Source organism: Sylvia atricapilla, chromosome 9, assembly GCF_009819655.1.
Source record: "Sylvia atricapilla isolate bSylAtr1 chromosome 9, bSylAtr1.pri, whole genome shotgun sequence".
NCBI lineage: Eukaryota > Metazoa > Chordata > Aves > Passeriformes > Sylviidae > Sylvia > Sylvia atricapilla.
In genome coordinates, this window is record NC_089148.1 from 23,484,324 (window position 1) to 23,509,704 (window position 25,381).

The following is a 25,381-nucleotide window of genomic DNA, read 5'->3' on the forward strand; positions in this document are numbered from 1 at the left end:
CGCGCCTCCACAGCCAACCAGCGGCGGGGCCGCGCCCGGGGCCGCACACGCCCACGGGGGGACCGCGAGAGCGGCCGCTGTGTGCGGGCTCCCGCGCCGGAGCCGAGCGGGGCGGCGTGTACGGCCGTTCCCGATAAACGCGTAATGAAGTCCTGAGTGTACCTGCCACGTGTCTGTTGTTCTACGTGAAAGGTGATTGTGATTGTATCCGGGTGGGGGTCGGCGTCTTCTGCCAGGTGATGAGCGACAGGACACAGTCTTAAGATGCGCCAGAGGAGATTTACGTTGAACATTCGGAAGAGTGTCTTCACAGGAAGGGTGATTAGACATTGGAACGGGCTGCCCAGGGAGCTGGCGCGGATGCCAAGCCGAGAGGTGTTTAAGGAGAAGACTGGACGTGGTACTTAGTGCCATGGTCTTGTTGACATGGTGGTATTCGCTTATAGGCTGGGCTTGATAATCTCGGAGGTCTTTTACAACCTAATTCATTCTGTGATGCTGAGGAAAACTAGCGGCATTAGTCCGGCCGCTCCCCTCCGGCGGCAGCGCTGTGCCCATGGCTCTGACCTCCCAAATGCCGCGGCTGTTACCGCTGCGGCCGTCAGGACAGGGGAAAGGCACTGCCTCCTGCGGGACACGGTACCGCGGGGACGATGCGGCTACCCCTATCCCCATCTGAGCGCCGGGCCGCCGGCAGCTCCTCCCCGCCGCGGAGCCGCCCCGGCGGGCGGGCAGGGACGCGCCTCCTCTGCGCGTGCCCGGAACCGCCGCCCGCCCCCGGCACCGGCGCCTCCGCATCCCGGGCGCGCCTCCGCCGTGAAGCGCTCCTGGCCCCGGGGCTGCTTCGCCGAGGGCTCGCCGTGTTTAGGGCCCCGCCGCCATCCCATCGGCGCCTCTTCTGCGAGAGACAGCGCTCATCGCCAGCCATGGACGGCGACAGGGTGGAGATAGACGGCGGGATCATGGAGGGGGTGAGCGCCAGCGGGCCGCGGCTTACCTAGCCCCGGGCAGCGGTAAGGGTTGGCCGGGTGCGCGGGAAGTGCCGTAGCGCCTGACGAGTGCCGTGTCTCCGTGCAGGGCGGGCAGATCCTGCGGGTGTCCACGGCGCTGAGCTGCCTCCTGGGGCTGCCGCTGCGGGTGCGCCGGATCCGCGCCGGGCGGAACCAGCCCGGCCTCAGGTGAGACCCTCCCCGGGCGGTCCCGGGGCGCTCAGCCGGTCACTTACGGCGTGTGGGGCCCTCCCGGGCCGGGGCAGGGCCGCGCAAGGCCTTGGCTGCTCTCGTCGGAAATACTAGTGTTTCCATTGCCTTAGAAGAGCCTTTTTACTAGAAAATCCCGTCTGTGGCTCGCAAGGAGCGAGGGGGAGCGCTGCGGCATGAGGCGGGCTCGGTTCTCTCGCCGGTGCCGTCAGCGCGGTCCCGCCCCCGGGGTAGGTGAGGGCGCGGCCCGGCCGCTGCCTCGGAAATGTTTCCCCAGGCGCTAAACGGAGCAAGGTTTGAAACGGGGAACACACTCATGTCATGCCGGAATAAAGTATAGCTTACCCAGCGTACAGGGTTAAGAGCAATTAGTGCATATCTTAGTGTTGCTACAGTTAGTGTATTTCCAGCGTTAAGAACAGTTGGTGTATTTCCTATTTAAATTACCCTAACGAACGGAAACCGGCACAAGGCAAATACACAGCAAGCCTGTTAACTCTCTTGTACCACTGCAACCGGTTCTGGCTCAGCCAGTATTGTCATCATTAGCCCAGTCCGTTTCTGTCCAAGCATTTATTACATTGGACAAGTGACTGCTCTTGCATCTCCTCTGTCTGTCTGAACTCATTCTAGTGGAAAAGAGACCAGAATCCTGCATATTGCATTATGGCCTGAGTACTGCTCCTTTGGCTCCTGTGAACTCAGAAGTACTGTAGCAACTAGAGGGAATTTCTGATCCTTGTCTGATCCAAAATTTGCAATTGTAGTTTTTCAGTTGTTGATTTGTTGGGTTTTTTTTCAGTGGTTCTTTTAATGTAATATGAACATGTAGTCTACTTGTATGTGTCTTTAACTGTGTATTGTCACTCTCAGACCTCAGCATCTGTCTGGGTTGGAGATCGTTCGAGATCTGTGTGATGGGAAGCTGAATGGTGGAGAAATTGGCTCAACAGAAATAACCTTCACTCCTGGGAAGATCAAAGGTGGAACCCACATAGCAGATACAAAAACAGCAGGGTGTGTCTTTGTACACCAGCTTCTGGTAACTTTAAAATTATCACAGTAGATTGAGGGAGAAAAAAAGAACATTTATAATTTGGTAATGACCCCAGGATAATGTGATGCCTGAACTAGGTTATATGACCAAAGAACCTGTAGTATAGGCAGGATATGCATGAAATACATGCCAAATATAAAACTATGATTGATATAAAAGCTGAACTCTTGGTTCATGTTATGCAAAAAGCAGCTGCCCATGTATTTAAAACTTCAGGTGTTATTCGTATGTTACATACCAGAGCAAATGCATTAATTTTGATAAATATCTCAGATCCATGAGGTCTGAAATAATCACCATACAATAAGATAAATTTTGACATTTTACTTACACTCGTAGTAGCACAGTATGTCATACTAGTCTTTTGGAACTGGAAACATATTCCATCCGTGTATTAAAACGCTGCCTAAACCTTTTCTGCTACCTAAACCCAGAGTTCGGATGGCCCCATCAGTATACTGAGATGCATAATGTTTACTTCAAACAGAACTATTAAATATGAAACTATTGTGAAATGAAAACATTCATGTTTAGGCTTCCTAAGGACATAAAATTTTAAATTAGTATTTTTTTAAGACTAGTAAGTTTATCGATAATTTAAAAAATAAAATACAAAGGTAAATGTATGGAAAGTAATTTGCCTTTGATATATAATGATTCTGTGGTATTTTATGGATTATGAGTGTATTATATTATGAGTATATTATGAGTATCTTGTAATTGCTTTCAGGAGTGTGTGTCTGCTGATGCAGGTAGCAATGCCCTGTGTGCTGTTTGCTGCTTCTCCATCAGAGCTTCATTTAAAAGGTGGGACTAATGCGGAGATGGCTCCTCAGATAGACTACACAGTCATGGTAGGGAGAAGTTCCTTTGCCTTGGTGCATCTTCCCTGAATGTGTGTGCAATGTAACTGCTGGTCCTCTGTTGCTCTTACTGCAAGTCTATTTGGGATTATGGAATTAGGCATGGGAATATACACTACTAGTGTACTGGATGTAGAGAGCAACTGATGTTTCATGGAATTTCCTGAAAAACCAAATGGTTTATCCCGTTTTAATTACTACAGAAAATTTCACTGAAAATGTATTCTTTATTCTAGAAGTGCTGTGAATTACTCTTTTCTTTTTTTCCATAAGAAAATCCTTTTATACAAAGTGACATTGAGAAGGAAGTGTGAGGAATGTCAAATAAGCTGTATGGATGAGACTGGCTATCTTTTTTTTTTTAAATAATGCAACTGAATTTTTTGTGCTGAGCTTTTTCTTTCTTTTAAGATTGCATAAAATAGTGGGAAAAATAATTTCACTCTGTGTTTTTATATGTTTATTTTTCAGGTTTTCAAGCCAATAGTCGAAAAGTTCAATTTCACGTTTAATTGTGACATAAAAAGGAGGTGAGTTGTGGAGCTGTGCAGCCTTAATGAACCCCTGTGTGAGCAGAGGCACACAGAAGGCGCTCTCAATCAAACTGAGGGATGAATTTATAAAATATGAGCTAATCTGCATTAGCTCCCCCTATGTGTACTGTCACCAGATGATGAATGGGATATGATTCTTTGCTGTCTTTTTTTCCTTGCTGAGTCTACAGCTGCTGTGTAATGTTTCCTGTTGGCTCCCCTGAGGGGAGAACATGCTGGACAGACAGTGCATTACTGAACTTTTTCCAAGGTGCCAGTTAGGTTGGTGTTAGGAAGTTAATAAGATGTGCATTACAGAGGATGCACTCTGTAATTACTGTTAGATTACTGTTAGAGAACCTAATTACTGTTAGAGAACCTAATTCCATTATAAGGATTTCTAAGGCATGCATCAAGAAAATTTGTATGTACAAAAAATGTATAACAAAATATATGAAGAGCCTCCTGGCCCTTTTCTTGGTTTCCTTGTGATCATTGCATTAAATTATATCCAATTACTGTTTCTAAACAGGGGCTACTATCCTCAAGGAGGTGGTGAAGTTGTAGTCCAGATGTCTCCAGTCAAAGAGTTGAGCCCAATAAACTTAACAGAACGTGGCACAGTGACAAAGATTTATGGAAGGGCATTTGTTGCTGGAGCACTACCTATCAAAGTAAGTGCTTATCATGGCTCTGGTAGTGTCCAGCTTCGTATATCTATATAAAATTTCATGCAATCTGCTTAACATTCCTCTACTCTCCCGTCTTTTGCAGTCTTACACAAGCTAAGCAACCTTATTAAATGGTTTCAATTATTCAGGCTGTAGAATATTATATTGGACATATCTAAAATTCTTTTATTGCACAGCAGTGTAAAGCTAAAACAGGAAATGAGAACAGTATCCTCATCCTTCATTGGACTATTCAAAAGTCTTTAGCATATATTGAGGGATATCTTTTATCTGATTTTTGTGCTCTTCACGTGGGTTGTTTTAAATCTGAAATTAGGGCCCTTGTTCATAAATCTATGAGCACTGTAATAGGAGGAGGCCAGACAAGTTTTTCAACTTTTTCTAAGGATATTAGAACCAGTTATGGGTAGGTTTAGCCAAAAATAAAAAGGAGAGAAATTTGCTCCTTTATATCTCTTTCTTTCTATCCTTCCTCTCCCGAGTGTTGGAATCTCCTTAAGGTTCCTTCTCACATATAGGAATTAGTAGAGGAAGGAAGAAGAGAAGCTGAGTTACTTTTAAAAAAGCTGTGGACTGTTGGTTTTTGTCTTAAAATCTCCAAACCTATGAATATAGCTATGAATAGATCACAGGAATGGAATAAATTTCATATGGCCCAATTTGCTAGTGATGTAAAATTGTTATTTTATGTATTCTCTCTTAGAGAGTATATTCTGTATATAATTGTGGTGTGGGGTTTTTGCACTTGGTTGTGGGATGGGCTATTTTTAGAATCTAATGTTTTGCAAGAGGACTGAAATCGGTTCATTTTCTCTATGAAGAAAAGTTCTTGAATTTCTGTTGATATTGAAGTTTTTACATGCACTTCTCTAACTGTCATTTGTTACCTTTATATTGTAGAAAAACTTTCAGAAAAAAAATCACATTCAGTTCTTCCTTGTAGGGGTTTATAGCAATCTTTTGTTTATCTAGTTAATAAAGTAGCCCCTTTATTCAGGGATTAACTGTAATAATTAGATTTATGAGGAAAAAGTACTGGTGTATTACATAATTTAATTATTTGGTTTACGTCTTGTTTTGTTAGCTGGCTAAAGAGATGTCAGCAGCAGCAGTGAGATGCATCAGAAAAGAAATCAGAGATCTTTACATTAACATTCAGCCTGTCAGAGAACCTGATGATCAAGCTGTTGGGACTGGAAGTGGAATAATGTAAGATGAGGCCAAGCTTTCTATTGTTACCTCTAATCTTGTTGGTTAATTACCTAGATCTTGATTACATATCTGATAAATAAACTGTAATATGAGTGATTTTATTCTTAATTTTAATTTCTCTTATTTTCTGCTCAGCATTGTTGCAGAGACCTCAACAGGTTGTTTTTTAGCTGGGTCATCACTTGGCAAGAGAGGTAAAAATTCCATGAATTCTTTGAGATTTAACTGAATATACCAATAATAAATAGGAATTTGAAGTACCATCTGTTTAAAGATCTGATGCTTTGAATGTTTCATTTTTAAATGTACATTTTTAGAAATAAAGGACAGCAGAAATTAACAGATTTAAAACATAGTAAATGGAAAATTACAAAAAATACAGAACTGTTATCTTTACCTTGTATCAGAATGGAGAATCACTGAAAATATTTCTGAACTTTAATAACATGTACTTTGTGTTTTATATGTGATGTTTTTGCTCAAGAGTGAATCTAGATTTAAATTAATGGAAATGATCATGTTTTTAAATTATTTGAATCAGATGTTTTTCTGACTAAATGAGGCTACTTTCTTTCCACTGCTTAGAAAGTATAAACTATATATGACCATAAGATGGGAAGGGCTCTTTTAAGCAGACATTTGAGGCAAGAGCATAAGATTTAAAGAAAATAAGGTTTAACAAGTTGATAATTTCCTGGAGTTATTTTTTGTATTTTTAAATAGTAATTTTCTGATTTCTCTCTTAGGAAAGAATGCTGACAAGGTTGGCATTGAAGCAGCTGAAATGCTGCTTCAGAATCTTAAACATGGTGGAACTGTGGATGATTCTCTGCAAGACCAAGTAAGGTTCCTGTATGTGTTTACATGAAGTTGAAGTAGCAAGAACATGCATGCACTACTTGTAAACAACATACATCTGAACAGGGAAGGAGCAAGATGTTAGTTAGTCGTCTCAGAGATGTGCAGTCACAACATCACTAGAATTACAAAATTACATTCAGTTCTTAGGAACCACAAATGCTTTTAGCTTTGCACCAAGAGCCTCAATTTTTTTCCCTTTCTCTAACCCTCAGTGAATATGGAAGAAAGAGGCAGGAATTTGCTTCTATTTGGCATTCCATGTAGTGCAGTGACTACAACTCCCTCCTTACATATATAGAATGATACTAAGGGGAGGTATTAGAGGATTTCTTGGACATGCTCCCCATTATCTTGTTCCCCTAATTTCATTTGAGAATGAAGGCCCTCCACTACCTTTTCTTAGCCTGCTAAGAATCTTGGGCTGGTTTAGCTAGGATGATTTATCTCTTAGCTGTAAACACCTGGGCACACATTAAATTATGTAGTATAGTAAGTATTTTGGTCTTGGACTCAGCCTACTTTTTTCAGAGCATGCAAATACAATTGATGGGAACAAGCCACAGCCAGGGTCACTGTGTATGGGAACTGCACAGAGTTAATCATACCTTGCAGTATTTTTGTCATGATGATGTTTTTAAGTCAAATCAAAGGTTTTTAGGTGTCTGTCTGGTGAATATGTGATCAGGAAGTGTTGGAATTAAAGTATCTCTTCATGAGTTTCTCTTCATATGGGTAATCTGCTAATCTGGAGTCTGACATGACTTTGGGGAATTTTGGGGCAATGTGATGAGGGAGAGCAAAGTTAAATGTAATAACAGGAATTCAGGGCCAGGAATTCAGGGCCAGGAATTCAGGGGCAAACTCCACTGTGAAAAACTAGCCCTTCTATAATAGGCAGTAGCAATCTCCAAACTTCTGGAGCCTTGGATCACTCTTCAAAATCAGCTTCTTGAACTTCTATGAAACTCAGAAGACAAAATTTTTCTATCTAAAGACATTTTGCTAGTTTTGGTTGGTTTTTTTTAACCAGTAAATTCCTAGAATCTGAAGAATGATTTAATAATTACCCTTCCCTCCCTTTCAGCTGATCATTTTCATGGCACTAGCAAAGGGAGTGTCTAGAGTGAAAAGTGGACCAATTACCCTTCATACTCAAACAGCTATACACTTTGCAGAGCAGCTAACGAAGGTGAGTCCAAACATTCAGGAAGGTTTACTTACCAGTTTTCTTCTTGGCAATGTACAGTTCATCAGGCAGTGTGAGCTGAAATTGATCATGGAGGACAAGCATTGACAAAACAATTGCTTTAATATTTATCTGGGATTTTTCCTGTAGGAAGGGAGCATACTCTAAAGTTAAAGGCTTTTAGAATGATTAGATACTTTTACCACCTTTATTTAAATAGTTTTTTGAGTTAAATCCTTCAAAGCTGTACTATACATAAACACATGGCAATACAACTATTTGACATCAGATATTGAATATTTAAACTACTGCATGTGATGACTTAATTAGTGATGTAATTCTAATCATCTTTTAGGCCAAATTTACTGTGACAAAATTGGAAGAGGAAGACCCTGGTAATAATACCTACATCATTGAGTGCCAAGGAATGGGGATGATTAACCCAAACTTATAGTGTTAAAAAAAAAAAAAAAGGCAGCAAGCTGCCAAAGGCAACACTCAACATACCTCAGTGATGTATTGCACTACACTTCATTGGATGTATACTCTGCCTGAAGAGGAGGAGCCTTCTCTCACATCAGAGTGATTTAACTTGAAGGTTGATGTCAAGCTTTTCCTTGGTATGGTGAGAATCTGAATCTGTCATGTGAAAAATGAAAACTACTTTTTTTTTTCTTTTTAATATTAGCAGCAAAATGAGTAGCAACAAGACAGCAATTAGAATATACTGTATGTATGCAAGAGCTTCAGTTAGAAGCTTTGAACTTTACCTAAGTAGAAAGTAACTATTTTAGTTCAGTATTTCTTGCCCTTTAAAAAAAAAAATGTTGTTTTGTTCTCCGGAAACCTTTATGTTATGAGGTACATGGAATAAAATGCACCATGAAATCTGTATTGCTGTTCTTCCTTAGCCATTTGCTAAATAATAAAGCAATGTCACCCTATAACAGGCTGGCATTTATATGTGCTGTTATCTCAGCAGCTTGTGCTTGGGAAAGGTGAATGCAAAATAACTTTTTAGCAGCATAGTTTCTTTTTCATCTTACAGAAAGAAGACTCAATGGATAAGATAACCTTCTAAATCTTCTTTTTTCATCTATTTTATAAAGCTTTCTCAGGCAAATCACCTAAATCACCATTACAGCCCAGACACTGAGTATTAACTCCATTATATGGACTCCCATCCACAAAAAGAGTGGGAAGGAGGATCCTGGTAATTATAGGCCAGTCAGCCTGACAGTACCCAGTAAGAGCCTGGAGCAGTTTGTACTGAGTGTCATCATGCAGCACTTCCAGGATGGCCAGGGTCTCAGCCCCAGCCAGCACGGGTTTAGAGGGGTAGGTCATGTTTGACCAACATAATTTTCCTTTTATGACCAGGTGCCCTGCCTGGTGGATGCAGGAAAGGCTGTGGTTGTGTCTGGACTCCAGCAATGCCTTTGCCAGTGTCTCCCACAGCACACTCCTGGAAAAGCTGGCAGCCCAGGGCTTGGACAGGAGCACTCTTTGCTGGGTTAGGAACTGGCTCATGGCTGGGCCCAGAGAGTGCTGGTGAATGGTGCTGCATCCAGCTGGGGACAGTCACCTCAGGGCTCTGTGCTGGGGCCACTTCTGTTCAATGTCTTTACTGATGACATGGATGAGGGTATTGAGTCTTTCATTAGTAAATTTGTGGATGACACTAAGCTGGGAGTGTGTGTGGATCTGTTGGAAGGTAGGAGGGCTCTACAGAGAGACCTGGAATGGTTGGATGGATGGGCAGAGTCCAGCGAGATGACATTTAATAAGTCCAAGTGCCCAGTCCTGCATTTTGGCCACAGTAACCCCCTGCAGTGCTCTAGGCTGGGGACGCTGTGGCTGGACAGTGCCCAGGCAGGAAAGGGACCTGGGGGCACTGGTGACAGCCAGGGTAACATGAGCCAGGGGGTGCCCTGGGGGCCAGGGAGGCCAAAGGCTCCTGGCCTGGATCAGGAATGGTGTGGCCAGCAGGAGCAGGGAGGTCATTCCTCTCCTGTAGCTGGCACTGGTGAGGCCACACCTCGAGTGCTGTGTCCAGCTCTGGCCCCTCAGTTCAGGAAGGACGTTGAGACACTTGACTGTGTCCAGAGGAGGCAACGAGGCTGGTGAGGGGCTGGGAACACAAACCCTGTGAGCAATGACTGAGGGAGCTGGGGGTGTTTAGCCTGGAGAAAAGGAGACTCAGAGGTGACCTTATCACTCTTTACATCTACCTGAAGGGTGGCTGTGGTCAGGTGGGGGTTGGTCTCTTTCTCCAGGCAGCAATTGACAGAACAAGAGGACACAGTCTCAAGCTGCACCAAGGGAAATATGGGCTGGATATTAGGAAAAAGTTTTTTACAGAAAGAGTGATAAAGTACTGAAATGGTCTGCCCAGGGTGGTGGAGTCACCATCCCTGGATATGTTTAAAGAAAGACTGGATGTGGCACTTGGTGCCATGGTTTAGTTGAGGAGTCAGGCTGGGTTGGACTTGATGATCTTGAAGGTCTTTTCCAACCCAGTGATTCTGTGATATGATTATATTTTCTATCTACAGTTGTCCTTGTCACTTAGCATACTATCTGAGGCTACATTTTCACTGAGGCGGTGTTCTATTTGTAGGGAGTACTTAATTTCAGCTGAGATTAGGGTGCTGCTGAGCACACTTATAGACAGTATCTCTCTGTATGGACATGGAGCACTGTAAATACACACAATGTGTGTATTATAAAATCCAGGTGTGTCATCCCCATCTGGGGATTAAGTAAAGAAAAACTTCTACCAGGCTGGTGTTGATCATGCCACAAAAACTTTTTCTGAAGTATAAAGGTGAAAGGAGAAATAGGTCACAATTTGTTTTGCATGTGAAGACCCCAATCACAGAGTTGGAATCACTTAACCAAAACTGTATAAATGCACTCTGGAAGCTTGAATTGATTTCCAAGTTTCCCAGTCCATCCTGCAGCCATTGCTCTAAAATATTTTTTCCTCAGTTGTGACTACTGAATCTAACTGCTAAAGATATAACTTGAGGTATTTTTTGCCATACTAATTAAGATAATTACTTACTTAGTGCATCACTGTGCATTTCTAATACCAAGAAAAAACTTTGCTAATATCCAAAAAAGTTTGCCAGCTATCTACTTAACAATATCTTTCTTCTTAGGGTTTTTCCCTTAGTGCAAAGGAATGCTATTAATCTCTCACTAATTATTTTTTCTCTTGTACTGGGAACAGTCTGAAGGGGGCAATAGACACCTGCTAAAGTATTTTTGGGACACAGACTCAACATCCTTTGAAGAGCACCTCTCTGAGTTACTTGGCTGTACTGTTAATGAATTTCAGTGTTTCCTTTTTGAAAAATTCTGAATGTATTTAAACAAAAACAAAACAAAACAAACAAACAAACAAACAAAAAAACTTGAAAGAAAATTCCAAAGAAGTTGCTGTTTGTGCTTAAGAAAGAAAGTTCATATAAACTGCATTTGAATGGATCTTTACCTGTTTTCAGTATTGAAAAATTAATATACTTGACTTGGTTTTTAAATGTGTAGACTTCATTACCAATGAAAGTTTAAAAAAATCACTAAATAAACCAAAATTCAGTTGAACAAAAAAATCCCATTGAAAAACTGAAGTGCAATTTTATCTTCCAGACATAGAAAAGCATGTAAATGCTCAGCCAACATATTTAACAAAGATCAACACAACCAGGTTACCAGAAATAAAGCTCCTCTTGGTAAATAAAAAAAAAAAAAAACCAAGCCTGACACCTCTTGCTGTTGCTCACCGAGCTCCACAGGTCTGTTCCAAGGAGCAGCTGCTGTTACTGACAGTCCTTGGTAGTTTCCTGGCAGGCCTGGTCCAGCCCTTGCTCCTTGTGACCCGACCTTGGGGCCAGCACTAGGCAGGGGAGAGGTGCAGAGGTGCCCCTTCCTTGCTTGCCTTGTCCCCTCATGCCATCCCCACTGTGCTGCCTGCGGTGGAGGAAGCTGGGGCTGATTTGGCAAGGATTTACATGCACCTTTTTTCTCCTTGGGATTAGAAAAGCTTTAGATGGTAGTTATCCACAACAGGTTTTACTCCTCAATGGGATTATATTCCCCAAATAATTGTTACCCACTGCTACACAGAATTTTGTTATCCAGGCCCAATTCACACCCTGTCACCTCATGGTAACCTCCTGCCAGAAAATGTTTGTTGTAATTCCTCTTCTTTTTCTATATATCATAATTACTCTCCATTACATATATACTTGAACAAATTTTAACTGAGATGAAAAAACCATAAAATGAATTTGGGACTACTGGTATCATTCATATTCTACCAGGTTCCTATCTTCCCTTTTCAATGGGGTTCTGCACCATAAAACTTATATCCTCCAGGCTTACATGTACCTTCAATTCACTTGATGTTAAATCTACAAGTCAAAATACGAGCTGCAGACCTTGTTACATCACACTCCTACATTGCAGATGCTGTATGTACTTAAGCTTAAATTTTACAGCATAAATAATTCTTAAGATTAATGCAGTGTGCAAATTAGTTGTTGGTAGTTAGTGGTGTAACTTTTCTCTTTTTAAACAACATCCTGTCCTTTTTGAACATTAACCGGTATTTACAGAACATTACTTGAAGCTTTTTAACTTTCATTTTTTTCCATTTACAATCACATAGTTTTTAACTATGAGGTTGGATTAAGTCACTTGTGAGAATGTATTAACCTTTTGTTCAGGAAGAGATGAGACATGCTTGCACCTGCTCCACAAATATGCACAGGGTTTTCTTATGTTAATCAGGCACATTTGAATCTTATATAAAAACTTCAGTGTGGGTGTACAGATACAACTAAGATGCTTACATTTAGTACTGCTCAAACAAGTAGTGGCAATGACTCAGAAGTTCTATGTACCAAGGAAACGGGATAAATCCTCTCCAACTGTGTATTTCTGGTGTACTTGCAAGAGAGAGAGAGTTGTGTTTGGATGGATGCAATGATCAGAGGCACTGCACTCAGGTATGTGGGGACTGGAGTTGCAAGACAAATAATACGGGCATTATATGCAGGCAGTTACAAAACTTTCTCCAGGAAATACTGCACTCTGGTTCTGACTGAACTCGGTTCCTCTCAAAAAGGGTATTTTTGAACCCTTTCTCCTATCATGCATGCCCTTAGATCAACTGGTGACTGTTCCTCTTCTGCGCCCGGCCATTTTGTTCTGGTCATTGAAATGTTAGTGACACATTCACTGTTTTCTAGCCCGTTTTGGGAACACTGAATCCAGTTCTGGGCCCTCCATCCAAGGAGGACACCAGTGGTGAAGTTGGTCTGGGGCTGGAGCTCTGTGAGGAGGGGCTCAGGGAAGGGAACTCCCTCAGCCTGGAGAGGGGATGGGCTCGAATATCTACCAGCAAATGGCCAGTGCCTGCACAGAGATGAGGTTGGAGATTGAGTCAGGCCATGGTGTGTGGCAGAGGGTGAGAAACAGAAATGAGAGACGCTCAGGCTGGCCAGAGCCCTGACTGACCCAGCTTGAGCTCAGGGCTGACCCTGCATTGTACAGCAGTTTTGACCAGCGCCCAGCTGTGATCCATTCCCACCTCATCCTATGATCCTGAAATCCCTACCTGACAACTAATGATCATCCAAACATAATGTGGAAGAATTCTCTAAAATATTCCAGCACAGGTTGTCTATAACTGACAATGCTGAAATCAAGCAGAGCTTAAATCACTACACTAAACAAAGATGCAAATAGGAAAAAATTGCCAACGCAAATTCTTTAGAATGGGAACAATGAAAAAATTTTAGAATTCGAGCTACATCTTGAATTCAAAAGAAGTGACTGCAAACACAAATATCAAATCTGTTGGTGATGGGAGAGAATAGGAAGTAATATAAATATCTAATAAAATAAAAGAGATCAGCTGAAAAGTGCTTCCCTGTGGAAAGGTCAGTAAAGACAGGTAAAACAAGTGAGAACACAGTCCTGTGTAAACTTGGGCAGAACCAGATTTTTTCTTTTAATCTCAGATTTTCTATTGCCTTGAAGACCAAAGTTCAAGGCTTAGGAAGCCTACTGATAAGTGCACTTAAAAGCTAAAAGCTCTTGTGGAGTGTGCATATGGAGAATGTCCCACTGCAAGCTGTGTGACTGAACTTTTGTCCCACCCAACTGTCTCTCCTCTGCCCAGGATGCTTTTTATGCAATGCTTTCCAAATCCAAAGTATTTGGGATCCCATAATGATAGGACATCTGCTAGAACAAGGAACTCTTATTTGAAAATTACACTTTCAGATAATAACTAAATCATTTTCTTCACATAAAAATTTTTAGGATTAAATTTTAGACATTTTATGTCACCCAATACAAGTTTTGAAAGATCCATAAAAAGAACAAATATTAGCTCAGAAAACATCTAATGTTATTTTTCTTTCTCTCCTTCCAGAGATATTTTTCTAGCTACTTAAGGCTTTCATTACCAGATAAATTATTCCTATATAAAAAGACAATTTGTGAAAGGGTTTAATGACTTTTTTTTTCATATGGCAACATCCCTATAACAGAATTTTACATGCATTGCACTCTTCTAGTTTATACAATGCCAGCTGAAGTTTATCCAACTCTTGTAGTTCAGAAATGCTCATAGTAGACCATTAAAAAGAAGTTATAAAGCATTCACTTTTTAACAGAATGGGTCTTATACAAAATGTCTGTGCAGACTAAGACAAAGTCCAGTATACTGTGTTTTAGAAACAGCAGTCAAAGCTTAATTGTAATATAATAGCAAACATTTGCTTTTAATATGATGAAACCATGACTATGAGAATTTACAGTTGTATAACTCAAGATGGAACTTGGGCTATAGATATAATTAAAATTATTATTAGATTATAACATTTGGAAAGAAAGGAAGGGAGAGTAAGCAATGAGCCTAAATGTCACTTCCATCACTTTTATTCTACCATCATCTCCTCTAAATTCTCCACAGACAACTATGATTTTGAATTCTACTTTGCTGGAATGGCCTGCTCAGAAATACTTTACAGGAAAATGTTTAATGCTCACTCAATATACCTTTCAGCCATGAAAATTTACCGGTTATATTTACAATTTACAAAAGTTAGTCCTTTCTTCCCCTGCTCTGTTTCTCAAGATTCCTTAGATTTTTCATTTCTCCCTGATCAAGGAGAGGTTAAAAGTTGGGTTATCTATCAGCACCTCTCTAAGGTGCAAGCACAAAGAAAGAGTCTCAATTCACAGCAAATAAATCCACAGAATATCCAAGTAAGTCAAAGTTGCTGCTCTGAAGCAGTACTGGAAAGCACTGGCCCTGACTGAACAGGGAATATCAACATGTGCTGACAAATCTTAGATAGCTACAATGGACTCGTCATCAGAAATGAGGATAAGCACATGGCCCCCTTATGTTTAAGTGATTTGGTGGTGCTGTATAAATATCTCTTATCAGAACAGGATTGCTAGCATTCTCTGCTATGTGGGAGAGTTGATTTTCATAATCAAATTATCAGATGTAAAACAATAAAGAAAGACTCCGTAAACTAAGCTGAACTGTATGAACTCAAAATAGGACTTAAAAATTAATTACATTTCATAAAGACCAGCAAATCTTGGGCCTTCTATTTATTCAAACATTTCATCTTTTTATCCCACATAGTCCCCACATCATAGCTCTGGGCTTTGAACTTCAACTCTACAGTTTTACCAGTGATCTTGCTACACACTGTTCAGTTCTCAGCTGAAGCATTCTTAATATTACCACTGCTGGGGTTTTTTACCTCTTTCCATTCCAAAATTTAGAAGTTTCGGCTCTCAAAAGCATTTGAAAATAAATCTTAATTTTTTTTTTTTTATTTTTTTTTTTTTTTTCTTTACCTCTTTTTCAGTTCTAAAATGGAATTATTTCAAAAAGCAACTGCAAAAAATATCTAAGATGTTGATTTTGTTGAAGGGAAAGGAAAAATCCTATGCAACCATTTCATGGAAACATTCAAATGTGCTGATTTTTTCACCTTATTTATTACAACTGGAAAAATATTTTCAAACACTTGATGAACTTCTGGAGAAACACAGTTAACTGATTTAGAAGTTTATGTCTTCCAATAGGACAGAGCCTGCTGCCAGGTAAAGTTGAGAATATTTACATACCTGTATGAAGTCTTGATTCCAGAAGTACCTTTTTGTATTCCCACTGAAGTTTAAAATTGCTGCAGTGTGCTCAGCTCCTCTGAAATTGAGGATGTATTTAAGTTTTCTTGTCTTTTTTTAAAAAAAAAACAGTTGTAAAACCTGCACAGATGGAGACAGATTGAATTAGTGACAATGAAATAGACTATTTAGAATGGGTTAAGATAGTACAAAAGTCATATACTAAACTAAAATACTTTATATATTAACCCTTTGTGCTTGCAGTGAGAAATTAATTAATAATTAACAGAATCAGTGATAGGCACCTTCACAGAGGAAAAGGTCAATGTGATGGTGAACTAACTTCCTTTTAACACAGTTTGGTCAGTCAGCAAAAAAAGTTTTTAAACTGTGCTTTTAGATAGATTTGTTTGCTTCCGTCTCATAGGATGGTGACCTCCAGGACAAGATTTATGTCCTCTGACTGCCAGCCAGATTCCTGTATCCTGTTTATTATTTAGTATGTGATCAGTGAAATAAGCACAATTCAAATACTTTGCCATTTAGTGAAGAGTCAAGCCCATATTTAGACAAAATTTAGGTGTTTTATCCAATGATTATTTAATGACCTTGAAACAGAACCAGCGAAACTTTCTTCCGTGTGAACACCCCAGTCATCCCGGTTATCCTGCAGGAAGAAAATAGAGATTCTGTCCCACAGCAAACTGGACAGCTAGTGATTGTTGCAGTTTGGAGGGAAAGACAGTTAAATCCATTCTGCAGAGGAAGTTTAACACGTGGATCTTTTACTTCCTGGGAGATGCTTTAATGCACATATTGTGAAAAGAGGGAAACCCTACCATGTTTTGTTCTGTTAAATGACTACTGTGGCTTTCTTATCAAAAGGCTGTTGGCCCCCCACAATACAAGATCACAAATGGAAGGAACGACATTCCTGCAGGGTGAACCGAGTTTTGAATTTATGCACACACCACTTAGGCTCAGCAGCAGCCACCAAGGGTTCGGGTGGTTCCCTGCTCCGCTACCCATGGACTGCACAGTGAGCACAAACCAGGCCTTTGAGTCTCCGGGCCAGCCACCACAATCTAACCTTTTTTACTTAAAGCTTCTTCTCCCACATGTGAGTGCATGAAATCCAAGTGTCCAGTAAATCATTAGCAAGCTGTTTCCAAGATCCACTGGTCGTGTAGTATGAGTAAGAGAAATAAGGACAAAATTCAGCAGATGGAAGTAAGAAAACCTCCGCAAAAAGTGCACAATTTTCCATAGGATCTCATGGCATATTACAATATTTCTGACACTTAGAAGGTTTAAATTACCTTGTTTTTCTAAGCTTCTCTTTCTTTCTTTCCTTTGTTCATTCGTTGTAGCACATGAGCTTGTGAAGAAGTGAGCAATGCCTATTTCCTGCACTGCAGACTATCAGTGTCTCTATCTTGCAGACTCAGTTGCAGTTGAGCCAAGTACTTATGACAAATAGAATCAATTTTTTTTAAATTGTCTTTTTTACTTCTTAGTCTTTTTAAAATTTCCTTTTCTGCTTCTATTTTTATTTTCTATGGTCTGCTTTCAAGTTAATATATTTCCTGTTTTATGTGCATTTCTCACCTTCTCTCCAGCTTTCCAGTTCCCTCATTTCCCTTTTCCCCCTTCTCACATTCACATCTACTTAGAGAAGCATTACAATATCCAAGTATTGTTAAACGACAGAATTAGAAGTACAGTCTGGCTGCAGCTAACCTTGGTCCTTGTAAAACCACTTTACTTCCTGAAAACCACAATTGGAGATGCAGAAAACATTCAAGGACATCTCTGAAAGCCCCTCCTACAGTGTAAATGAGCAGAGGCTCAGTTCCTGTGAATGCAGCACCAGCCTTTGCCTGCACAGACAGCTGCAGAAATGCTGGTTCATGACATCTTACGAAATAGAATTATTTGTATGTGAGGTTCATATCTTTTTTTGTGTAAATAGGGGAGAGACACGTCCTCCTACAGAGCTGGGTTGGGGTTTTCTGAATCAAACAATTTGTTATTGAAACCACATGAAACTGAGGAAAATTAAGCTTGTGCATATAATGCTGTATCTGAACCTATGTTTATGGTCAAGTTTCTGGAGCCAGCTGCACCCGCAGAGCCTGGAGGGATAGACTTTCATTGGAACCAGGCTATCCCCATGTCTGAGTCACTCCTCCTGGCAAGTTCTTGGCTCACCCAACTTAGACAAAGTGAGATTTAATGTGTAGGCAGCATGAATTAGTTGGGAGTTCTGGCTCAAGGAAGCTAAGAAGTAAAGTCAGTCAAATACCATTCTAGCAAAAATTATTCCCATTGTACACATGGAGATTTGTGAGGTCTAGCAATTACCTTACAGTCCTTAGAAAAATTACTTATTGGCCCATGGACAACAGACATCTTTGAAAGAAGGGTGTTTTTCTTTTAGTACTCCTTGTTTAGGGGGCAGAATATTCTTCAGAGTATGACTAAGATTGCATCTAAACTGCTGGGAAGCTGGGATGGAAATTTCACAAAATTACTTGCATGAGATTCCTGAGGTTTCCCAACTTCATCCAGGGAAAGAACAAGATTTATTTTTCTCACATAAATGCAAGACCGACCTTCAGTTAAACCAAGATACAGAGTATCCACAAACAGCCCACAAATAAGGGATTAAAGAAAATGTGTTCAAATTTTAGAATAGTCTCTTTCCCAGCATTTTACTTTTACATATGCTTGATCTACCCTGCACTAAAATTACCACCATATGAGGAAGAGCACTCTTCTGCCTCAGCAGAAGTAATAAACAGAGAGAAAGTCACTCTGGCGCAGCTTTACAACTGTGTACAGATAGATACATTTCCCCCTTTAATCTTAGAAGCAAGTAGTAATAGTGCTGGTGATGGTGACAAACACCCAAATTTAGTTCAGGGGATGGAATAGCTGCAAGGGTGGCTGACAGACCACACTGTAGTTATGCTCCTCTAAAAAGGCACTGCTGTTGGTTGACATGAATTTTGATGTTGCACGGATCTGTGAGTAAAGCAGCTGACTTTAGAGTGTCATGGAAAGTTATTTCCTAAGCAATTTCTTTATGAAAAGAGACCAGAAAGACAAACAGCAATTATTTGCAGATTTGTGTGCTCAACTCATGGATTTTGACATAGGTTTTGGGGGTTTTGACATTTTTTATTGTTGAGCAAGAGAGTGATAATTCAAGTCAACAGGAACAAAATGTGTTCTGAACCAACTTGCTGTTTCAAAACAATGCTGGGAAGATGCTGACATACCAATATGTATCACTTGTACAGCAAAACTGCTGAAAGCAGCTCAGAGCATGCATTCACTTACAGCACTGTATCTGCTCCCTACGTTCCATAGCAAAAGGTCCTGGCTCCAGACTGCTGGCTTTCTGCAGGGGCAGTGGGCACTGACCACAGCTTACAGCCCTGGGTTTGTGCTGGTGTCCTGTTGTTTCACCCAGCTGGCCTCTTGGCTAAAACAGTTGCAGGAAGCCCCTGAGGAGGTGTTACACCAGTGACACAGGGAAGCACTGGAGTTCATGGGATGTGACTGAAATGGTCACGTGGCTGTAATCCAGAGCGGATGTACAAGTGAGAATTTTCAAACAGGAAAGCTGCACAAGAGGAATTTTCTATAACTAATACTGAACAAGAAGTGAAAACTTCTCTTTTACTGAATGCTTATTTATTAAAACGAGAATATTCTGACCTTGCCCTACAGCAAAGCTTCTCAGAACTTTTCATGGTGAGCAAATCTATGTTTTCATGGGCTTTTGATGATATTGGTGATTTATGGATGGCGGATCCTAAATGCCATTTGCAATAAGCTGGAAAGGTATATGTCTGCAAAGCACTGCAGGGCAACTGTAGGAGAGATATAATCCATCATCACATCTTCCTTTGCAGGGGCTGAATTCTGTATCCTGTGTGATCCCTGACAGTCTCGTTAATCTTTACAGTACCGGTCTTTGCACTTAAAAGAATCTTAAGACAATCTTAAACTCTTTCTGGGAATACAGGTTTACTTGCATATGCTTTTCAACCAGGGATGACCTAAAGAAAGTCCTAAATGTGGTTATCAAATACTCTGACACTGTTCTGGGAAATGGAAAATATTTTTCAGTCAGTTTAGCTGGAAAATCCAGGTCACGCTTTATAAATACCAAAGACTTCCAGAGAGCAGCCAACCACTTTCCACTTCATTTCCACAGGAAATTTTTGCTGACATGCTGAACAATGGCCATTTAGATGAAGTTATTAATCAGTAGACAATTAAAAAACACTTTTCTAGCTGCAGTAGAAGTCTCTGCTGAGTGTGCTTCTATGGTTAAAAAAAGGTCAGGTAGCAGGGGCAACTGGTCACAGACACTTTGAACTGATGCAAAAGTGGAAGAGATGGCTCTGTCTTCATCCTGGTGGTCACCACCTCTGCCTTGGTTGCACTAGCCTAAATAAGTGCAAGACTCTAGAGCAACTTCAATTCAGGATGTGATGCAGTCAAAAATGAACTCAGAAGAAAAGAAAAAAGGGAAGCGTGGATGAGAAATTAGTTTTCTGTAAGGAGCAGACCCTCTTTCTGGCTTACTCTGGGTGACTGGGATTGGAAACTATGGATATCAGCCAGACCATGCCAGCTTAAGACAACAATATCCCAAAAATATTCCAGTGCAAGGAAGGAGATGCAGAATAATCTAAGAAATATTATAGCTCCTTTAAGGTAAATAAATAATAAAGCTTCAGTTGGAATAGAAAGTACCACATTGATAAGTGCTAAGGAAAGGTGACACTGCACTAGAGGTTTTAGAGAAGGTGATAGGTTACTCAGAAACAGGAGGACAAAAATGAGAAGTATTTTAAACCAATCAAAGGAAATACTCTTCACAAAGTGTCTTATTAAACCGTGCAACTCTTTTCCACAGGAAGCAATTGGGAGAGCACTTAAAAGGGAGTCATGAAACGAATGGAATTTTAGACTTGTGAATATGTCATGGATTTGGGAGATGGACTGAGTCTTATGCCTGCATTTAGGCAATATATATCAGATGAAAAGAAGGAAAGCTTTAGTACTGTAGAAGCAGCTGGTCCTAAATCTGTCTTCAGGGATCCTGTGAAACTGTGGTTGCTGCTTATTGCCAAAGATCAATGTCTGAATATTTTTCATCTGATCCTGTATGGGAATTACATTGTTCCTTATCAAAAAATAATGGTATCTCATGGAAGCTGCTGTCATGCACAGTTACAGAAAAAAATTAGGCAGGGATGATCACAGGAGATCATCGAATACAGTGTTTCACTGACAGCAGGGTAACTTTACAGTTAGATTAGACTGATCGTAGTGTTTTCCAGCTGAATTGCAAAAAACCCCAAGAGCAGACGTCCTACAGGTGCTGAGATATGGTTTTGGCTGCTGAACCACCCTCACCATGTGTTTGTTGCTCACATACAACTGGAACTTCCCTTATCACATGTTTTGGCCACATCCCCTTGTTTTTTTACTGTTCACCTCTGAGAAGGTACTGGCTTTGTGTTCTCTCTAATCTCTGGTGACTGGAGAGATATTGAAAACCTTTAATCAGTCCAGAAACACACTTCTCCCTTCTAAGATGCATTTTTTAACCTAGCATCAGTACTTAGACATATCTGCATCTTAAAAACTTCAAATTGTAAACCAGATTAAACGGCATGGAAAAGAAGGCCTGCATTGCCACAAAACTTTTCTCATACTTTGCTTCTTAAACCTGCCATCAGTGTATTTTTGAAAAAGTCATGCTTTTAACTCAGTCCATTTGTGACCTCATGAATGTTCAGAAATCAAATTATCAAGAATTAGGTTGGTCAAGCAAATTAAATAAAATTTAAGGCACTTCTTAATAAAATTTATCTTTGGGCCATAATCTCAGGGTGACCTAGAAGGTGCATTGCACTACATTCCTTTAGACTGCAGACTTCTGTCACTTTCCATCCCGAGGATGGCTCTTTTAAGACACTCAAAAAACATGCTTTCAAGATGTCTGTTCTTGACAGTTCAACTGCAGGAAAGATAACTGAAAAGAGGTATTCATCTTTTAAGTACAGGCAAGGATGATAATCTGGTGGTTCAGAACTGACAGTTTTTCTTTTCAAGTGTCATAGACTTGAGCTCTGATTACACACTCTTCAGAGGCTCCAACAAAAGAAGCTCTTGTTTCATCTATGCTTCATGCTATTGGTGTATTGTTTCACATATTCATTTTGATAAATCATACAAAATGCTACCTTGAAATTAAATTTTTTTCATTAACAGTAGAAAAAATACCTATGTAAACAAACTTTTTTAAAATTCTGTAAGGTTTTAAAAATGTTCTACCAATTCACTAAGATTCCAAATATTTCTCTCTTACCTGTTTAAAGTCTTTACCGTGTTTTTTTATTACTCTTATTAAAGTAAGAGTAGGACATTTAACAATGCATCAGCAAATCACTAATACTCTCTGGTCCAGATTTCTACATACCAAAAACATTAGTCTCTCCTATAATCCAAGTAACCTACCTCAAAATTTTTGCCACGGTTTTTGTGGAAAGAATTGGGAAGGCTTTCATTTTGTTTGCAAAGAAAAAAAGCAGGTGTGGTGGTTGGGCTTGCTCCTGCTAGTCCTGAACCATGACTGTCACAGCCATCCCCTGCTTCATTATACTTGAATATTAAATATCTAAGTGAGAGTTCTTCAAATTTGAAGGTAATTGATTACTCACCTCTACCATGTTAAATACAGTAATTGGTAATATAAATTGTATGCAGAATTACGCCTTAATAGGTCTTGAACATTCAGCTCTCCAGCTAGGCTGTGGGATCACTGCCAAATCCCTCTCTCCTACTGTTGACAGCTTGTGGCAATGCTGTGCAGAGTTCTTCACACTGCATTCTCTTGTGTCCCAGACATTATCTGGAAATCTAGATAGCTCAGTGTTGAAAGATGGCACAAACTTTCCCCCGCTTTCTTCCATTTTGAAAAGAACACAAACCAAAAGAGGGTAAGGCAGAAATTTCAAAAGCTCCCAAAAATGCCACCATAACATCTCAAACTCAGCAAAGCAGTTTTTCTTCTCTTGAAAACAAGGATGTTGTGCATGCTATGGATTTACATAATTTCAAGTGACAGAACGAACAGAAAACAAACCCCTTGCAAGTTACTTCATGCAGTGAAGAAAACTCTGACTCAGGAAACTCCTGAGCCTCAAAGTAGCTGGAGGGAGTGCATTCAGAGAGCACATTACCATGCTTGTTGATTTTACAGCATTTTTTAGGCATTTAATTTTACCTGGTGCTGGTTAAAACCTTGGCTTGACATATTGTGGTCATTCTTATGCTCTACATCATAATGAATTGATATTTGTCATAATGAATATCATTTTCCTTTCACTGAGTCTTTCTACAATTATCTTGTTAGCTTCTTAATTTGGTCTCATTCAAAAATTATGCATATGCATCTGTAAAAGACTGCAGAAACCTTGTGGGTGATTCAGCAGTTATCTCACACAGAAATTATCTGCTCTTCTCTATTAAATCAAGCCCAAGCCTAAACAGGTGCCTTGATCATAACTCACATCTACTCACCTGTCTCTCATTTTTGCAGCAAGAGGACTTTGCTAATTAAAAAGCATGACAGCTTTTATAAAGTAGATTTTCATTTTTTAAAGAAGTGAATATTGGAGGTTTATACCTTCTCATTTTATTGCATTAACAGTGAGCTAGACACAAGAAGGAAAAGAGGAATAATCACACATGCAGCCCACAGGTGAAATGTGCTCTTCAACTGCTTGCTACCACAAACACTACTAAACAGCAAACGAGAGAGAAGAATTAAGTTCTTACAAAAAGTTTATACATACAATAAAATAAATGGGATATTTCAGCACATCTGTGTTTTGAACACAAAATTTCAGCCTAGGAATTTACCTTTAGATGTGGAAATATATCCTCCTGCATTCTATTAATTTACCTGCTTTTACATATATACCACTTTTTTGGCTGTCAGACAAAGCAAGCAGAGCCCAATTCTGCCATGTTCTTGTTTTTACTTCCCCTCAGACAGCTTGGGAAAAGTGACTTATGCCAACATCGTCACAGCTTCTCAAAAGAAGTGATCTTCAATCAATACAAACAAAATCTTGCTATCTGCTCCATGCCTGCTCTGTTATCAGCACAAGACCATTGTGATTTTGAACTAAAACAAAAGTCTCAACAACAATGTATTGCTAGAACTTAATTTTGTTTGTATGAAGGAGATTTTCTTTCCTTTTTCCCAGATCTTATCTACAAAACCTAAATTAGCTCACTAAGATATTTATTTCAGCATGGTTTTCAGATATGAATGCATGAATGATTATTCAATAGTGAAGAATCATGCTGTCTTATCTCACTCAACTGTTTTGATGCTTGGGTATAAATGAAGGGATAAAATATCCAATTTTATTTGAATGAGAAATCAATAGGGAAAAATAGTAGATATGTTTTCAATATAATTTTAAAATCTGAATGCAGTTGTATTCCTGATATTGAAACAAGCAAATGAATGCATCATTTATGGTAATATTTTGTTGTTGGAGCCCATTAGCTGAAAGTCAAGTCAATATCACAGGCTTTTGCTCTGAAGTTCTCTATTCAGCTGCATGTTAAAAGTGGTGCAAAGGGTCAAGTGCTGTTTTCTGCCCTGTACACCAAGTGCCTGGGAATGTACAAAGCTAGTTTAATCTACCAGCTTGACTAGCAAAGAGGCTCTGTGGCTCAACTGGTAGCAGTGTGTCAAAGTAACATCAGTGTAAAAACTGATAGTCTCCATCACTGGAAATCTCCAATAAATATGAAAGAACAACATGAAATATAGCAGTTGGAAATATGTGGGAGTGTTCCAGACATGACATCTGTGTTGGAACATCATATGCCACCATTTCTTTCAGCTGCTGAGAGCAGATGTCCCATATCTGCTTCTTATTCAAAAGGAAAGGAAAAATATTTAAGAGAAAAACCCAGCAACATTAGGACAGAATATTTTAGTTCTTACAATAATGCACAGCAAAGACGATTAAAGTCAAATGATCTTTCTTTCCTCATATGCTCCTGTCTTTTTTACAACATATGGATATAGTGCTTATTACTGCAATTAAAAAAAAAGAAAAAGAAAGTAGTTGTAGTCCTCCTTCAAGTCACATAAGCTCCGAGTCCCAGACCCCCTATCACATCTATTTATAAAATATAAATTTGCCTTTTGAAGAAATAAATCTTCAGTTTTAAATATCTCAATTTCTTCACATTACAAAAAGTAAAAGGTGCCTTTAAAGGGTAAATTTTCAACCTGCCGAAAAAGTGTTCCTCTTGTTTCATTTGAAATGAACCATAAACACAGCAGAATCACTGAGAGGAACCAAGGACCTCGTAACCAAAGGGAACTTCCCAGCCCTGTATCTCACGGCTGCACATTTGGCCATTTTGTGCACTTCAGCAGCACCAGAAGGGCTCCTCAGGTGAGAAGGCCAGAGGGACAGGCAGGAGATTCCCTGCTTTTGTACCTGGCAGGTACCCAGGCACTTGGAACAAAACACTACTAAGATGCCT

The 25,381-nt window shown here is 40.0% G+C and overlaps 1 protein-coding gene and 1 pseudogene across 1 annotated transcript; both read left to right on the plus strand.

Annotated features, from left to right (window-relative positions):
* Window positions 1-775: 775 nt before the first annotated feature.
* On the plus strand, window positions 776-8,550 carry RTCA (RNA 3'-terminal phosphate cyclase). The gene is made up of 11 exons (XM_066325275.1): window positions 776-971; window positions 1,078-1,178; window positions 2,073-2,216; window positions 2,987-3,110; window positions 3,591-3,649; window positions 4,185-4,326; window positions 5,429-5,553; window positions 5,692-5,750; window positions 6,303-6,397; window positions 7,502-7,606; window positions 7,959-8,550. Exons 1-11 carry the CDS (start codon window positions 927-929, stop codon window positions 8,055-8,057), a joined length of 1,098 nt encoding a protein of 365 aa, XP_066181372.1. The 5' UTR covers window positions 776-926; the 3' UTR covers window positions 8,058-8,550.
* A 688-nt stretch (window positions 8,551-9,238) lies between these two features.
* Window positions 9,239-10,068, plus strand: LOC136364608 (uncharacterized; annotated as a pseudogene).
* Window positions 10,069-25,381: the final 15,313 nt, after the last annotated feature.

Coding starts and splice junctions, on each gene's coding strand:
- RTCA (XM_066325275.1), top strand. CDS start 927: ATGGACGGCGACAGGGTGGAGATAGACGGCGGGATCATGGAGGGG. Junction 4,327..5,428: donor CTGGAGCACTACCTATCAAA/GTAAGTGCTTAT, acceptor TTGTTTTGTTAG/CTGGCTAAAGAGATGTCAGC. Junction 7,607..7,958: donor TTGCAGAGCAGCTAACGAAG/GTGAGTCCAAAC, acceptor ATCATCTTTTAG/GCCAAATTTACTGTGACAAA.